The sequence below is a fragment of the Ailuropoda melanoleuca genome, unplaced genomic scaffold (genome assembly GCF_002007445.2).
Source record: "Ailuropoda melanoleuca isolate Jingjing unplaced genomic scaffold, ASM200744v2 unplaced-scaffold9607, whole genome shotgun sequence".
Lineage (NCBI taxonomy): Eukaryota > Metazoa > Chordata > Mammalia > Carnivora > Ursidae > Ailuropoda > Ailuropoda melanoleuca.
This window is the reverse complement of record NW_023255111.1, coordinates 323,417-342,332: the sequence shown is the minus strand read 5'-3', so window position 1 is coordinate 342,332 and position 18,916 is coordinate 323,417. Positions and strand designations below refer to the sequence as shown.

General features: G+C 38.8%; 1 protein-coding gene across 8 annotated transcripts in view; it reads left to right on the top strand.

The window, feature by feature from the left end:
- ARHGEF9 (Cdc42 guanine nucleotide exchange factor 9) overlaps nucleotides 1-18,916 on the top strand; it is a 228,662-nt gene that overhangs the window by 144,260 nt on the left and 65,486 nt on the right. For all 8 annotated transcript variants that reach the window (XM_034653524.1, XM_034653527.1, XM_019792630.2 and 5 more), the window contains one exon: nucleotides 12,860-13,039. In XM_034653524.1, the coding sequence (XP_034509415.1) occupies nucleotides 12,860-13,039 (180 nt within the window). The remainder of the gene's footprint in view (nucleotides 1-12,859; nucleotides 13,040-18,916) is intronic.

Genomic DNA, 18,916 nt, shown 5'->3' with positions numbered 1-18,916 from the left:
AAGACTTTATCATTTATGACCTCTTTAAATTTTTTATTATGATGTATTAGTCACCATACAGTACATCATTAGTTTTTAATGTAGTGTTCCATGACTCACTGTTTGTGTATAACACCCAGTGCTCCGTGCAATACATGCCCTCCTTAATACCCTTTACCGAGCTAGCCCATCCCCCCACCCCCCTCCCCTCTAAAACCTTCAGTTTGTTTTCTGGAGTCCATAGTCTCTCATGGTTCATTTTCCCCTCTGTTTAACCCCTCTTCATTTTTCCCTGCCTTTTCCTAACAATCTCCCTGCTATTGCTTATGTTCCACAAATGAGTGAAATCATATAATTGTCTTTCTCTGCTTGACTTATTTCACTTAGCAAAATCTCCTCCAGTCCCATCCATGTTGATGCAAATGTTGGGTAATCATTCTTTCTGAGGGCTGAGTAATATTCCATTGTATATATGGACCACATCTTCTTAATCCATTTGTCTGTTGAAGAGCATCTCAGCTCCTTTCCCAGCTTGGCTATTGTGTACAATGCAGCTATGAATATTGGGGTGCATATGGTTCTTCTTTTTACTACGTCTGTATTTTTGGGGTAAATACCCAGTAGTGCAATTGCTGGGTCATAGGGTAGCTCTATTTTTAACTTTTTGAAGAACTTCCACACTGTTTTCCAAAGTGGCTGTACCAACTTGCGTTCCCACCAACAGTGTATGAGGGTTCCCCTTTCTCCACATCCTCTCCAACATTTGTTTCTTGCCTAGTCAATTTTTGCCATTCTAACTGGTGTAAGGTGCTGTCTCAATGTGGTTTTGATTTGAATTTCCCTGATGGTGAATGATTTTGAACTTTTTTCATGTGTCTGTTAGCCATTCGTATGTCTTCATTGAAAAAGTGTCTGTTCATATCTTCTGCCCATTTTTTTAGTTGATTATTTGTTTTTTGGGTGTTGAGTTTGAGAAGTTCTTTATAGATCTTGGATACCAGCCTTTTATCTGTAGTGTCATTTGCAAATTTCTTCTCACATTTCATGGGTTGCCTCTTTGTTTTGTTGACTGTTTCCTTTGCTATGCAGAAGCTTTTTATCTTGATGAAGTCCCAAAAGTTCATTTTTGCTTTTGTTTTCCTTGTCTTTGGAGATGTATCATGAAAGAAGTTGCTTTATTTTATTTTTCCTTACCTCTTAAGTCACTGTTCCTGTAGTTTGTCTCTGTTTCTTTCTAGTGTTTTTTACTTTTGGGCTCTCTCAGTGAATCCCCTTTAATATTTCTTGCAGTTCTGGTTTAGTGTTCACAAATTCCTTTAGTTTTGTTTGTCTTAGAAACTCTTATCTCTCATTCTGAATGATAACCTTACTGGATAGAGTATTCTTAGCTGCCATTTCCCCCCCCAATTCCTCATGTGGAATATATCATGCCACTCCTTTCTGACTTGATAATTTTGTGTTGAGAAATCTCCAGCTAACTTTATGGATCTTCCCTTGTAAGTTAAGGAGTTCTTTTGTCTTGATGCTTTTTAGAATTTTTCTTTATCACTATATTTTGCCAAGTTAATTACAGTATGTCTTGGTGTTGGCTGCTTTTGTTGATTTTGATGTGAGTTCTCTGTGCCTCCTTGATCTGGATGTTTATTTCCTTCCCCAGATTAGGTACATTTTAAGCTCTTACTTCTCAAATTTTCTACCCCCTTTCTCTTTTCTCTTCTTCTGGAATTCCTATAATATGAATGCTATACTGTTTGATGGTGTCATAGCGTTCCCTCTGTCTTCTCATGTAACATAATTCTTCTTTCTCTCTTTTGTTCAGCTTCATTATTTTCCATTATTTTATTTTCTGTATCACTAATTATTCTTCTGCTTTTCTAGCCTGGTGTTTATTGCATCAAGCTTATGTCCAATCTCACTTATTGCATTCTTCATTTCTGACTGACTGTTGTCTAAATTTTTTTCCCTTTAGGAAGTGCCTCCCTGAAGTCTTTCATTCTTTTCTCAAGCCCAGCGAGTATGCTTATGATTGGTGCTTTAAATTATTCATCAGACATTTTTTTTTACATCTGTTTCACTTAGATCTCTGGCCATGGCCTTCTCCTGTTTTTTCATTTGGGAAAAACTCCTTCAACTTGGCATTTTGTCTAATTCTCTGCCTTCTTCTCTGTGTTAGAGAAGCTGCTTATGTTTCCTGCTCTTGAATGTAATGGCTTTATGAGGAACAGATCGTGAGGTGTTCAGGGCCTGGTGCTTCAGGGAGTGTCTCTGGTGTGTGGTTAGTGTCCTCTGCTGTTGTGTATTGGCTGTATTATCCTTTAGGCCAGTCATTTGCAATGCCTCCTTGCCTGTAGTGGCAGTGTTTGCTCCTTTGCCTGAGTATGGCTTGTTTTTTGTTTTGTTTTTATAATAATTTTTGGGAGGAGGAGTTAAGATGGCGGAGGAGTAGGGGGTCACCTTTTTCAGCTCGTCCCCAGAGTCGAGCGAGATAGGTACCAGACCATCCTGAACATCCACAGAATCAGCCTGAGATGCAGGAAGATACATCTGGATCTCTACAAATGAATATCTCCAGCGACAAGTATTGAGGTACGAAGCCGGGAACCGTGAATCCACACACAGATATCAGAAGATAAATGGAAGGGGGAGGGAGCCACCACATTCGGGCGCCGGGAAGTGGTAGACACCTGCACTGGGGAGCAGGCGGACTCGCGGACCGGCACCCATGAGAGAGGAGACTGAGACCTTGAGCCTGGGAAAGCGCACGACCAGTCTGAAAACCAGAGCTCTGGAGAGCTCACGAACCACACTGAAATGGAGTTCCAGAGCATGCGGGGGCAGCTAGCACCTGGTGGCTGGCAGTGTTAGAAGCACAAAGGACAGAGACGTGCCAACCCTGGAAGTGAGGGCTGGGATGCCAGGTGTGGGGCACACATCCCCAGACGCTGCAGGGTTGAGCAGCACCAACAGTAATGGAGTTAAAGTGGCCAGAACAAAGTGGAGAACAGTCCGCAATCCCTCTCTTCTGACACAGAGGCTGAGGTTCCGCCACTGCTGCTCTGACTCTCAGAAGAGGCACAGCAAACCACCAGGGAAAGCCCCCAGAGAACAAAAGCCTGGAAATACACCTCACACTGTGCCCATCCCTATCCCCCCTCACAGGGGACATGAAGACTCTACCCAAACAGGGTTGCCTGAGTATCGGCGCGGCAGGCCCCTCCCCCATTTTGAACCTAAAGATACATTCAGACTGAAAGTAAAAGGATGGAATACCATCTTTCACGTGAATGGACCTCAAAAGAAAGCTGGGGTAGCAATTCTCATATCAGACAGATTGTATTTTAAACTAAGGACTATAGTTAGAGACACAGAAGGGCCCTATATTATTCTTAAAGGATGTATCCAACAAGTGGATATGACAATTATAACTATATATGCCCCCACTACGGGAGCAGCAAGATACACAAGCCAACTCTTAACCAGAATAAAGAGACATATAGATAAAAATACGTTAATAGTAGGGGACCTCAAAACTCCACTATCAGCAATAGACAGAGCACCGGAGCAGAAAACCAACATAGAAACAAGAGCTTTGAATGCCATACTCGATGAGTTGGACCTCATAGATATATATAGAATAGTACACCCCAGAACCAAAGAATACTCATTCTATTCTAATGCCCATGGAACATTCTCAAGAATAGACCATGTTCGGGACACAAAACAAGTCTCAACTGATACCAAAAGACTGAAATTATTCCCTGCATATTCTCAGACCACAACGCTCTGAAATTGGAACTCAACCACAAGGAAAAATTTGGAAGAAACTCAAACACTTGGAGACTAAGAACCATCCTGCTCAGGAATGATTTGATAAACCAGGAAATCAAAAATCAATTTAAAGAATTTGGAGAGACCAACGAGAATGAAAACACAATGGTACAAAACCTATGGGATACTGCAAAGGCAGTCCGAAGGGGGAAATACATAGCCATCCAAGCCTCACTCAAAAGAAGAGAAAAGTCTAAAATGCAGTTTTTATATTCTCACCTCAAAAAGCTGGAACAGCAACAGAGGGACAGGCCTAATCCACTCACGAGGAAGCAGTTGCCATCCAAGCCTCACTCAAAAGAAGAGAAAAGTCTAAAATGCAGTTTTTATATTCTCACCTCAAAAAGCTGGAACAGCAACAGAGGGACAGGCCTAATCCACTCACGAGGAAGCAGTTGACCAAGATTAGAGCAGAAATCAATGAATTAGAAACCAGAAGTACAGTAGAGCAGATCAACAAGACGAGAAGCTGGTTCTTTGAGAAGGATTATTAGAAACTTTTATCAACAGCTATATGCCAATAAATTAAGCAATCTGGAAGAGATGGAGGCCTTCATGGAAACCTATAACCTACAAAGACTGAAACAGGAAGAAATTGATCTTTTATAAAGGCCAATTTATTATGAAGAGATTGAGTCAGTGGTAAACAACCTTCCAAATAACAAAACTCCATGCCCAGACGGTTTTCCTGGGGAATTCTACCAAACATTCAAAGAAGAAATAATACCTATTCTCCAAAAGGTATTTCAAAAAAAGAAACAGAAGGAAAGCTACCAAACTCATTCTATGAGGCCAATATTACCTTGATCCCCAAACCAGGCAAAGACCCCTTCAAAAAANGATCCCCAAACCAGGCAAAGACCCCTTCAAAAATGAGAATTACAGACCGATTTCCCTAATGAATATGGACGCAAAAATCCTCAACAAGATCCTGGCTAATAGAATCCAACGTACATTAAAAGGATTATCCATCATGACCAAGTGGGATTCATCCCTGGGATACAAGCATGGTTCAACATTCGCAAATTGATCAGCGTGATACATCATATCAACAAGAAAAGACTCAGAAAAGATATGATCCTCTCAATTGATGCAGAAAAAGCATTTGACAAAATACAGCACCCTTTCCTGATTAAAAGCCTTCAGAGTGTAGGAATAGAGGGTACATTTCTCAATCTCATAAAAACCATCTATGAAAAGCCTACAGCAAATATTATTCTGAATGGGGAAAAACTGGAAGCCTTTCCCTTAAGATGAGGAACACGACAAGGATGCCCACTCTTGCCACTGTTATTCAACATAGTACTAGACGTCCTTGCAACAGCAATCAGACAACAAAAAGGAATGAAAAGTATCCAAATCGGCAAAGAAGAAGTCAAAATGTGTCTCTTTGCAGATGACATGATACTCTATATGGAATACCCAAAAGAATCCACTACCAAACTATTAGAAGTTATAGAGCAATTCAGTAATATGGCTTGATACAAAATCAATGCTCAGAAATCAGTTGCATTTCTATACACGAATAACGAGACTGAAGAAACAGAAATTAGGGAATCCATCCCATTTACAATAGCACCAAAAATAATATGTTACCTTGGAATTAACTTAAGCAGAGCCGTAAAGGATCTATATTCTAGAAACTATAAATCACTCTCGAAAGACATTGAGGAAGACACAAAAGGATGGAAAAATATTCCATGCTCATGGATCGGAAGTATTGACATAGTTAAAATGTCCATGCTACCCAGAGCAATCTACACTTTCAATGCTATCCCGATCAAAATACCGAGGACATTTTTCAAAGAACTGGAACAAATAGTCCTTAAATTTGTATGGAACCAGAAAAGGCCCCGAATCTCCAAGGAACTGTTGAAAAGGAAAAACAAAGCTGGGGGCATCACAATGCCGGATTTCGAGCTGTACTACAAAGCTGTGATCACAAAGACAGCATGTTACTTTCACAAAATCAGACACATAGACCAATGGAACAGAATAGGGAACCCAGAACTGGACCCTCAGCTCTTCGGGCAACTAATCTTTGATAAAGCAGGAAAAAACATCCAGTGGAAAAAAGACAGTCTCTTCAATAAATGGTGCTGGGAAAATTGGACAGCTACATGCAAAAGAATGAAACTTGACCACTCTCTCACACCATACACAAAAATAAACTCCAAATGGATGAAAGACCTCAATGTGAGACAGGAATCCATCAAAATTCTAGAGGANAATCCATCAAAATCCTAGAGGAGAATATAGGCAGCAACCTCTACGACATCGGCCACAGCATCTTTTTCATGACACATCTCCAAAGGCAAAAGAAACAATAGATAAAATGAACTTGTGGGACTTGATCAAGATAAAAACTTCTGCACAGCCAAGGAAACAGTCAAAAAAACTAAGAGACAGCCCACGGAATGGGAGAATATATTTGCAAAGGACACCACAGATAAAGGACTGGTATCCAAGATCTACAAAGAACTTCTCAAACTCAATACACGAGAAACAAATAAACAAATCATAAAATGGGCAGAAGATATGAACAGACACTTTTCATGAAGACATACAAATGGCTAACAGACACATGAAAAAATGTTCAAAATCATTAGCCATCAGGGAAATTCAAATCAAACCACCCTGAGATACCACCTTACACCAGTTCGAGTGGCAAAAATTGACAAGGCAAGAAAACAATTGTTGGAGAGGATGTGAAGAAAGGGGATCCCTCCTACATTGTTGGTGGGAATGCAAATTGGTACAGCCACTCTGGAAAACAGTGTGGCGGTCCTTTAAAAAGTTAAAAATGGAGCTACTCTATGACCCAGCCATTGCTGTACTTGGTATTTACCCCAAAGATACAGACATAGTGAATAGAAAGATCATATGCATCTCAATGTTCATAGCAGCATTGTCCAGATTCGCTAAATCGTGGAAGGAGCCGAAATGCCTTTCAACCGATGACTGCATTAAAGAAGATGTGGTCCATATATTCAATGGAATATTACTCAGCCATCAGAAAGAACGATTTCTCAACATTTGCTGCAACATGGACGGCACTGGAGGAGATAATGCTAAGTGAAATAAGTTAAGCAGAGAAAGACAATTATCATATGTTTTTCTCATCTGTGGAACATAAGAGGTAGGAAGATCGGTAGGAGAGGAAAGGGATAATGAAAGGGGGAGTAATTAGAAGGGGGAATGAAGCATGAGAGACTATGGACTCTGAAAAACACAGTGAGGGCTTCAGAGGGGAGGGGGTGGGGGAATGGGATAGGCTGGTGATGGGTGTGGGGAGGGCATGTATTGCATGGTGCACTGGGTGTTTTACGTAACTAATGTATCATAGAACTTTACGTCAAAAACCAGGGATGTCCTGTATGGTGACTAACATAATATAATAAAAAATATTTAAAAAATATATAACAATTTTTATTATGTTATTTTAGTCACCATATAGTACATCCCAAGTTTTTAATGTGAAGTTCCATGATTCATTACTTGCGTAAAACACCCAGTGCACCATCCAATATGTGCCCTCCTTAATACCCATCACCCGCCTATCCCGATCCCCAAACCCTCTCCCCTCTAAAGCCCTCTGTTTGTTTCCCAGAGTCCATAGTCTCTCAACATGGATGGGACTGGAGGAGATAATGCTAAGCAAAATGAGTATGGCTAGTTTTAACTAGGTGTACTCTGGTCTCCTTGTGAAATGAGACCTGATACTACTTTCATGAGAATTGAGGACTTGCAGAACTCTCTGCTTGGACAACATGGTGTAGGCAGGTGTTTGTGTTGGTCTTTTGGGGGAGTGGCCTGCCACACTGGTACTGAGGCAAACGACTGAAAATGGCCATTCTGCCAAAGCACAGGGATGTGGGACTTGGTATAAGCAAGTTAGACAGCCAGTCCTTGCACTGGGCTCCTTCTAGCAGGTGGTTCTGTGTTTATGCTGAGGGTTGGGGGAGGAAAATGTTGCCAGCCATGTCCTTTGTGCCTGGAGAGGTGTCTTCATGAATGCTCCTTCTCAGAGAAGAGCCAATAATCTTCCTGTGTGCCCCACGTGTTTTTTCAGATAGTTCTTTCCATGCTGTTTGCCTCTGGGTTTTTGCTTGCCTTCTCCCCAGGAACAGTGCAATGCTCTTCTGCCTTTATCCCAGCCAAGTCTACTGACATTTAAACTGCAGGCTTTAGAGTTGTGGTATGGGCAGGGTTTTCTCCTGGTCTTCTGGGGGAGGGGCATGCTGCATTGGGACTAAGGCAAGTTTGACTAAGAAATTCAGTCTTGCCAGAGCACAGGAGTATGTGAATTGATGTAAGCAATTTAGGCAGCCATTGTCAGCGCTGTGCTGCTTCTGGTAGGTGGCTCTGTGTTTATGCTGAGGGGCAGAGCAGGGAAATGGTGCCAGCTAGCTCCTTTGTTCCTGGAGAGGTGTGTCAGTGAATGCTGCCTCTCAGGAAGCTCCAAGAATAAATAATCTCCCCACTCTGTGCCCCAGGCATTCCTCACATCACCGTTTCCATGCCTTCTGCCCTGTTTGTTTTTGCCTGCCTTCTGTCCAGGAGCAGGGCAGCACTCCCCAGGCCAAGCCCACTGACCTTTAAAACTCCAGGCTTTATGTCCCAGTAGTTGCAGAACTTGCAGAATTCAGCCCCTTTAATTTTCCAAGCCAATGGCCTGGCGGAAATTTCACTTTCTGCATTCGCCTGTGTGTTCCACTCTCTCTCACCTTTCTCTGCAACCACTGCTTCCTCCCCTCCACAGCACCCGCAGTCCAGTTTTTCCCCAAACCCTGTATCCACACTTCGTACCTTCTTTGATGTGACTTCTCCTCTCCCTAGTTGCGGAGTTTGTTTTCTGAGACTTCAGGTCGATGTCTGGGTATTTAGAGAGATTTGAAAATTATCTAGTGTACATGGGACAAGAGGAGCCTATGGTCTTCCTACTCTGGTGCCATCTTCCCTCTCTTTTCTAGATAGTCTTTCTTATTTTAAAATTTTTATTTAAATTCAATTTAATTTAATTAACATATAGTGTATTATTAATTTCAGAGGTAGGATTCAGTAGATTCATCAGTTGCATGTAACACCCAGTGCTCACTCCATCAAATGCCTTCCTTAATGCCCATCACCTAGTTACCCATCCCACCTCCCTTCCAGCAACCCTGTTTGTTTCCTATAGTTAAGAATCTCTTATGGTTTGTCTTTTTCTGTTTTCATCTTATTTTATTTTTCCTTCCCTTCTCCTATGTTCATCTGTTGTATTTCCTAAATTCTACACGAGTATAATCATATGGTATTTTTCTTTCTCTGACCAACAATTTTGCTTAGCATAATACCATCTAGTTCCACCCACATCGCTTCAAAGGGCAGGATTTCATTCTTTTTGATGGCTGAGTAATATTCCATTGTATATATCTACCACGTCTTCTTTGCCATTCATCCGTCAACGGATGTCTGAGCTCTTTCCATATTTTGGCTATTGTGGACATTGCTGCTATCAGGTATAAATATCAGTGTGCATGTGCCCATTTGAATCACTATGTTCATATCCATTGGGCAAATACCTAGTAGTGCAATTGCTGAATCATAGGGTAGCTCTATTTCAACTTTTTGAGGAACCTCCATACTGTTTTCCAGAGTTGCTGTATCAGCTTGCATTCCCACCAACAGTGCAAGAGGGTTCCTCTTTCTCTGCATCCTCACCAAATCTGTTGTTTCCTGAGTTGTTAATTTTAGCCATCTGACTGGTGCAAAGTCATATCTCATTGTGTTTTTGATTTGTATTTTTTCATTTGTCTGTTAGCCATTTCCATGTCCTCTTTGGAGACATGTCTGTTCATGTCTTCTGCCCATTTCTTGACTGGATTTTTTGTTATTTTGTGTGTTGAGTTTGATAAGTTCTTTATAGATTTTGGATACTAGCCCTTTATCTGATAAGATATTTGCAAATATCTTCTCCTATTCCTTAGGTTGCCTTTTAGTTTTGTTGGCTGTTTCTTTTGCTGCACAGAAGCTTTTTATCTTGATGAAGTCCCATTTTTGCTTTTCTTTCCCTTGTCTTTCAAAATGTGTCTAGCAAAAATTTGTTGCAGCCAAGGTTGCTGCCTGTGTTCTCCTCTAGGATTTTGATGGATTCCTGTCTCACCTTTAGGTCTTTCATCCATTTTGAGTTTATCTTTGTGTATGGTATAAGAAAGTGGTCCAGTTTCATTCTTCTGCATGTGGCTGTCCAATTTTCCCAACACCATTTGTTGAAGAGACAGTCTTTCTAATCATCATATTTAATAGCTGTATGATATTCCATCAAGCTAAATGCACCAAAATATGTTTATATCTAGCATTAGCTTTTAAGAAAAACAGTTGACACAACAGTCTAGAGTTCCCCCATCCTATGGGCAGTTCCATTTCTCCTCATATACAGTAATATTCCCTTGCTACAACACATATAATCTAACAGAAAGAAAATGATGTTCTTGATAATGGCAATCAATAAAAGCATATATAGGGAATTAAGAAGCTGCACTGACATCTCTATCAGTTCTTTCTTTACCAGAAATCACTTTTTTTCCTTCTTTTTCATTTCTGTTATATTCCAGAGTGGTTTTGAGCTCCAGCATCCCTGCTATACTTTGGGGATGTGGTGCTAATTTTTTATGTCCCTGAGACCTTTCAAATAGGAGTAGTGAACAAAACTGTTAAGTATTTTCTGAACTGGCTTCTCAGGGGTTGAATGAGCTGTCCAGCCTGGCTTCTTATGTCTTCCAATGTGGTTACTCACCAATACCTACTACTTATGCATAAATGACATGCTGATGTGACGTTGTTACCATTTTTTTTTCCAGCTGTGCTCACAGGCCTATCTTAGGGATGAATATTGGGAGTGGGATGAGGAAATCTCTGCCCCTTCACCTAATGCTGAGATGGAAAAGTTCCTGCCAGATGATATGCTCACTGCTTTCCTTTCTCCACTATAGTTAATATACTTCCAAAGGTGATAGTGTGAGAGAAAGAGATGGGGGAGGGAGAGAGAAGCAAGAAAACCCTGGAAGTTACATTCTGGCCGGGAGTTTATTCTATCCTTTAGTCAAGGAATGCTTTCTGGGGAGGCAGAATTTTGGGAGCTACTTCAGTAAAAGGAGTACTACTTAGGTTATTCTGGAAATAGAGGACATCTTTTGCCTGGTCAGGAATTGGATATGAATGAATGCAGGACACCTTGAGAATGTCAAAGAGAACAGCAGCTTTTAGTTAAATGTCAAAACAGGCACAGACTATTAATTTACAAATTGTTGGAAGACACTTAGTATTTAATGGCTGAATTGGAGAGTGAGAAGTGAGATTTTGCTTGGTGTTGGTAAAGGGCATTGAAGCTGGTAATGAGGATCTTCCTGGGTAATGCCTAGATGAATGGTTACATTGGAAGCTGTGTTAAGAGGAGACAAAGTGGATGTGTAAACAGTTGTTAGTCAGTCACTACAACATTCCTCATTAGGGCCTCAACACTTTAAGGTCTTACAAAAATCACATTTAGCTTTTAGATGAAAGTAAATGACCCAGAAAACAATGTGGATGTTCCTCAAAAGTTAAAAATAGAGCTACCCTACAACCCCGCAATTGCACTACTAGGTATTTACCCCAAAGATACAGATGTAGTGAAAAGAAAGGGCACCTGCACCCCAATGTTCATAGCAGCAATGTCCACAATAGCCAAATTGTGGAAGGAGCCAAGATGCCCTTCAACAGATGAATGAATAAAGATGATGTGGTTCATATATACAATGGAATATTACTCAGCCATCAGAAAGGATGAATACCCACCATTTGTATCAACATGGATGAAACTGGAGGGGATTATGCTAAGTGAAATGAGTAAATCAGAGAAAGACATTTGTCATATGGTTTCACTCATATGTGGAGCATAAGGAATAGCACAGAGAACCATAGGGGAAGGGAGGGAAAACTGAAGAGGGAGAAATCAGAGAGAGAGACAAACCGTGAGAGACTGTGGGCTCCAGGAAACAAACTGAGGGTTTCAGAGGGGAGGGGGTAAAAAGGTGACGTGTCTTAAGGAGGGCACATGTTGTGATGAGCACTGGGTGTTATAGGCAACTAATGAATCATTCATTGAACGCTACATCAAAAACTAATGATGTGCTCTATGGTGGCCAACTTAATAAAAAAAGTTTAAAAAGAAAGTAAATTACCATAATTTAGTCTCACCAGGAACATTTTCATATGCTAATGATTTCTAATGAGCACAGTGACCATTAAAAGTTTACACTAATTGGTTCAGAATGGAAAATGGTTTTTTCTTTCTTTCTTTCTCTTCTGCCCTGACTTATAGTGTACCTTGAGTCTGGTTCTGTTATGTTAGTACTCTCTTATCAGATCAAGAATCTCTTTCGTTGAATCTACCCTTACATCAATGCCTAGCTGTATTAATTCAGCTGTTTATTCGTGAATGTGTGAGCACTTACTGTGTTAAAGACATAATGCCTGGGCACTTGTGGACTTGTTGGCCAAGCTCATCCAAATGATCTCTGCTGGTCAGCTATCTTAGATGACTAAGACATTTTCTTTAAGGAATGGTTTGGCTTTGTTAATTCAAAGTTTTCCTCACTTGGCCTCTGTTTCCAAATTGTTGTCAATATTATTAATACATTTTGGATTGGTCCTATAAGAAATGGGGACTTTTGAGATGTTAATGGGTCCAGGTAAATCAATAACTACTAAAACGAGTAAAAATGTTTGTGCTTACTCAGCTTCTGAGAAAGGACCCTATGACTTTTGGGGTCCTTGTCATAAAGAATGGTGGGGAAAGCTCTATAGTGTGGATTCTGCACTCTGAAGAACTTTGCTTGTGAGCCAGCTTTCCTAATTACTCACTGGTAGAGTGACTTCCTTCTTTCAATCTCAGTTTCCTCATATGAAAAATACAAATGATTATTCCCTATTTCATAAAATATTAATGAACCTTCTTAGCGCTTAATAAATGGTAAAGCCCTGATGGAGTCAGGAATATCCTCATCCTAGACTTTTCCTTTGTGTGCAGGGCTACCTGAAACAATGCCGGAAGAGAAGGGACATGTTCAGTGATGAGCAACTGAAGGTAATCTTTGGGAACATTGAAGACATCTACAGGTTTCAGATGGGCTTCGTGAGAGACCTGGAGAAACAATACAACAATGATGACCCCCACCTCAGTGAGATAGGACCCTGCTTCCTGGAGCACGTAAGCATCTTTCCCCTTGGGAAGGGTTTTGAGAGGGGATAGGAAGAAATTGAAGAAGTGTGTAAACTGTCTGGTCCTGCTCAGCTTCTTTGTCTGTGGTGAGGTAGAGATTCCTATAACCCTGATGTAACCCCCTTGCAAGGGTATGAGGACTTAGGAAGGGTACTGTGGTTTGGCCTAGGACTCTTTCTTCACCATTCCCTTCCTTTTTTCCTCTCCTTCAAGAAAACTACCAGTAGGATTTTCTTCATTTTCTTTTTTCTATACCTGTTGGGTTCAGTTTCTATGGGACTCATTGTTTTGGAAGAAACTCTGAACATAGTCACTGAATGGAAAATCCAGGAATCTGAGAAATATAGTCAGCATGAAAGTTGGCCTCTTCAAGACATTTAGAAGAGAGCAATAAGGTGGAGGAAGTGATAAATATAGGAAAAGGGGCGATGTGACTTAGGGGAAGGAGCACCAGGAAACAGGAAAGCAAGAATTTGAGTCCTATGTCTATAATGACTGTCTAGGTAATTTTGGGTGACTCCCTTACCTTCTTTGGGCTTCCTCATCTAGAATACAAAAAAGGTTTGATTGTACACTTCTGTGGTTCTCTAATATCTTTTGAGTCTCATTCACCGGTGGCTTAGTTGTTCTACCAATTCTTCTCCTCCTTTGTAAAAAGTATTTATTTTTAAAGAGGTAATATGTGTACATGATATGAAATTCAAGTAACACAGAAAAGTGTGCAACTAGAAGTAAATCTTGCAAATTCCCTATATGTTTGTTGGGGGACTATCCATAAGACCTCTCTTATGTTCAGTGATTTCCTAGAAGGACTCACAGGAATCAGCATATAGTCATGCTTATGGTTATGATTTACATAGCTAAAGGATACAAAGCAAAATCAGCAGAAGGAAAAAGCACATAGCACAAAATCTGGAGGAAACTATGGAGAAGCTTCCAAGACACCTCTCCCAGTGGAGTCACATAGCATACACTCAATTCCCCTTGCAATGAGTTGTGACAACACATGTGAAATATTTTCTACCAGAGAAATTCAATAGGGAATCAGCACCCAAGATTTTTATGGGAGACTGGTCAGGTAGGCATGCTCTGCCTAGAATATACCAAAGTTCCAGACTCCCAAAAGGGAAGCACTTATTCAGCATAAGCCACATATTGTATATACAAACTGTGTAGGCACAGTGAGCCACTCTTGTCAGGGAATGGTGAGAACCCTCCTGAGATCCACATTCCAAGATACCAGCCAAGAGCCAACCTTCCAAGCAGGTTTTTTCAAAGAATAGCAGTCTCAGGCCTGATAAGTTAACTTTTTCTGCACAGTATTTAAAATGGTTCAGCCATTTCAGAAAGCACCTGGGCAGTATTTATCAAAGCTAAACATGTGTATGACACAGTGTTTCCATATATATGCCAGGGAAATTCTTACAGAGGTTCATGAGGGAGCATTTGCAAGGCTGTTAATTGCATGGTGGTGGTGTGTGTGGTGGAGTACAATTAGAAGCAACTTAAGTATTTACCACCAGGGGATGAAAAAAAACATAGAGGATGCTTACTGTGGGGTATTGTGTTGCAAGGACCGATAGAGTAGATGTATGTAGTTACAATAACAAACATCAGACTAGATGTATGTAACTTATAGCAATATGTATAGATATCATAAACACAGTGTTGTTTGGGAAAGTCGAATATAGAATAGTGGTTCTTTGTCGGAGCCTGCCCTGTGCATTTTAGTGTGTTTAACAGCATTCAGGTTCTCTACCCATTGAATGCCATTAGTACTTCAAAACCACTAAGTTGTGGCAACCAAAAATGTCTCCAGACATTGTCAAATGTCCCCTGGGGGACAAAAAGTACCACTGATCTGTTGAAATGATCACCTCCTTTTACCCTTTAATCTATTAAAGTGGTGAATTTGTACTGAGTAATTTTTATATGTTAAATGAACATTGTATTGCCAGAATAAAGCCTACCTAATCATGGTACATTATCATTTCTTTTACATGTTAGTTTGCCTTTTTAAAAAAAAATTGGATTATTTAAGCTTTTATTATTCAGTTCTTCAATGTTATTTTATCAGCTTTGTTTAGATGTAATTTACATACAGTAAGATTCACCAATTTTTACTGTATAATTTGATGAACTTTAACAAATGTTTACAGTTGTATAACTACCGTATAATCAAGATATAGAACATTTCTACCACTTCATTAACTTTTCTTATTCTCCCTTTGTAGCCAATCCCTGTTCCTACTCCTGGCCCTTCCTAAACAGTGATCTGCTTTCTGTCACCATAATTTTACTTTTTCTACAGTGTCATATAAATGGAATCATACAGTAGTAGTCTTTGTGTTTAGCTTCTTTTACTTAACAGAATGCCTTTGATATCATCCTGTTGTTGCAGGTATCAGTAGTTGGTTCTTTTTTATTAGTAATATTCCATTGTATGACTATACCACCCATTCACTAGTGCATTCTAGGATATATGGGTTGTTTACTAGGTTGCATCCATCTGTGGGATTACTAGGTTTTATGGTAAGTGTTTTTTCGTTTGTTTGTTTTTTAGCCATTCTAATAGGTATGTAGTAGCATTTCGTTGTGATTTTAATTTGCATTTCCCTAATGGCTAATGATGTTGAGCATTTTTTCATACACTTACTTGCCATCTGTATAAAATCTTTAGTGAAATGTCCTTTCGTGACTTTTCCACACTTCTAAGTAGGTTGTTTGTTTTCTTATTGTTTCGTTTTGAGAGATTTTTGATTTATTGTTTATAAGTTGTTGGTCAGATACGTGAATTGCAAAGATTTTCTCCCAGTTTGTGGCTAAGCCTTTCATTTTCTTAACCGTGTCTTTGAAAAGCATAAACTTTTAATTTTGTTGAAATTCAGTTTATCACTGTTTTTTTAGTGGTTCATGTTTTTTGGGTGTTATTTAAGAAAACTTTGCCTAACCCAAGGTCACAATGATTTTTCTCCTGTTTCTTATAGAAGTTGTGTAGTATTGTTTATTATATGTAGGTCTATGACCTTTTTTCAGGTAATTTTTATATATGGTGCAAAATAAGGGTCACAGTTAATTTGTTTCCATATGGATATCTAGTTGTTCCAGCACAGCTTATTGAAAAAACTTAACTCCTACATTGAATTATTTGGACACATTGGTCAAAAATCAATCATGTGTGGGGTTTTATTTTTTAGGGACATTATTGTATTTCAGTGACCTATGTGAGTATTCATATACAAATACCATACTGTTATTTCTTATTGCTTTTTTAAATTGAGATATAATTGAAATATAATGTATTAGTTTCAGTTGTACAACATAATGATTTGATATTTGTATATATTGCAAAATGATCACAAAAAATCATCACAGTAAGTCTAGCTAACATCTATCACCATACATAGGTTAAAAAAAATTCTCACAGTGTCTTGATTACTGTAGCTTTGTAGCAAGTCTTGAAAGCAGATAGTATAAGTGCTCCAAATTAATTCTTCTTCAAAACAATTTTGGCTATTATAGTTGATTTGTATTTCTATATAAATCTATCTCATCACAAGAAGTAATTTTCTCTCTCTCTCTTTTTTTTTTTAAGTAGGCTCCACTCTGTGGAGCCTGGTGTGGGGCTTGAACACATGAACCTGAGATCAAGACCTGAGCTGAGATCAAGAGTCAGACTCTTAACCAACTGAGCTACCCAGGCACCCCTTTCTCTTCTCTTTATTTTAACTATATGAGATGATGGATGATAACCTATTCATCATTTCACAACATATATATTCAAACCATCATGCTGTACACCTTAAATTTATACAGTGATGTATGTCCATTTTTTTCTCAGCAAAACTGGGGGAAAAAGTCAGCTCGCTAAGTTCTGCCAAAAAACAAACCGCAAAAAAACATTGCCAGAATTTTGATTAGGATAGAATTAAATCTGTAGATAAATTTTGGGAAAATTTTTAGGCTTTCAGCTCTATGAACACATATCTATCTATGGTTTTTATATTTTTTCTAGCATTGTTTCTAATTTTCATGGTATAAATCTTGACCTTATTTTTTTAGAATTGAGTTCTAGGTGTGTGTTTTTTGCTGCTACTTTAAAGAATATTTTTATTTCAATTTCCTATAGTTTGTTGCTGTGATAGATGAATACAATTGATAAACACAAGATAAATACAATTGATTTTTGTGTGTTGATGTTGAATCCTGACATATTACTGAATTTAATAATTGTTTATAGTATTTTTTGTAGATTCCTTAGGTTTTATATACATATAATCATATCATATAATTTCTGAACAAAGACGTTTATTTCTTCATTTTATTTTTCTTTTTTTAAAATATTTTTACAAATAGTTGACATGCAATGCTACATTAATTTTTATTTCCTCATATCCAATCTATATGTCTTCTCTCTTCTTGTCTTATTACACTGGTGAAATAGTAAAAGCAGGCATCGTTTGTTCTGTACATGATGTTACGGGCAAGTATTCAATATTTCAACATTGAGAATGATATTAGCTTTAGGTTTTTCATGGTTGGCCTTTATCATATTGGGGAGATTTCTTTCTAATCCTAGTTTACTGGTGGTTTTTATCATATATGTGTTTTTTCAAACACTCATATATCTATTGAAATGATCATACAATTTTTCATTTTACTATGTTAATATAGTGAATTGGATTGGGATAAATCCCTCTTAATCATGGTGTATCATGCTTGTAATATACTATTTTTTAATTAGGTTGTTTGTCCTGAAAAGGTTTGTCTCTTATTAAGGTTAAAAAAGAGACAAACAAATGCTACATAATGAGAATAGGCTTTAGAGAACTCAGTGACTCCATCAAGTCTAATAACATTTGCATTATAGGAACCCCAGAAGAAGAGAAGGGGGGGCCGAAAATATATTTGAAGAAATAATAGCTGGAAAATTCCCAAATCTGGGGAAGGAAAGAGAGATCCAGAATGAGGAGGTACAAAGATTTCTCCCCTCCAAATTCAATGCAAGTAGGTCATCACCAAGACACATAGTAATTAAATGGAAAGAATAGTAATAAAGAATTTTAAATGTTGCAAGAGAAAAGAAGAAGGCTGCATGCAAAGAAAAACCCATAAGCCTGTCAGAGGATTTTTCAGCAGAAAAAGAACAAAGGAAGCCCAAAGCCAGCAGACCAAAAGAAACAATAAAGATGAGAGCAGAAATAAATGACATAGAAACAAAAAAAATAGAATAGATCAATGAAAGCAGGAGCTGGTTCTTTGAAAAAAAAATTAATAAAATTAAAAACTCATAGCCAGACTTATCAAAAAAAGACCCAAATAAATAAAATCACAAATGAGAGAAGAAAGATCACAACCAACACCACAGAAATACAATTTTAAGAGAATATATGAACAATTATATACCAATAAGCTGGGCAGTCTGGAAGAAATGGATAAATTCCTAGAAACCTATAAATTACCAAAACTGAAAAATGAAGAAATATAAAACTTGAACAGACTGATAACCAGCAAAGAAATTGAATCACTAATCAGAAATCTCCCAATAAACAAGTCCAGGGCCAGATGGCTTCCCAGGAGAATTCTACAAAACATTTATTTTTTAATGTTTAAGATTTTGTTTATTTATTTGTCAGAGAGAGAGAGCACAAGCAGGGGGAGCTACAGGCAGAGGGAGAAGCAGGCTCCCTATGGAGAAGGAGCCTGATGAAGGACTCAATCCCAGGACACTGGGATCATGACCTGAGCAGAAGGCAGACATTTAACTGACTGAGCTACCCAGGCGTCCCTGTACTGAACATATAAAAAGACGAATACCTATTTTTCTCAAACTGTTCCAAAAAATAGAAATAGAAGGAAGACGTC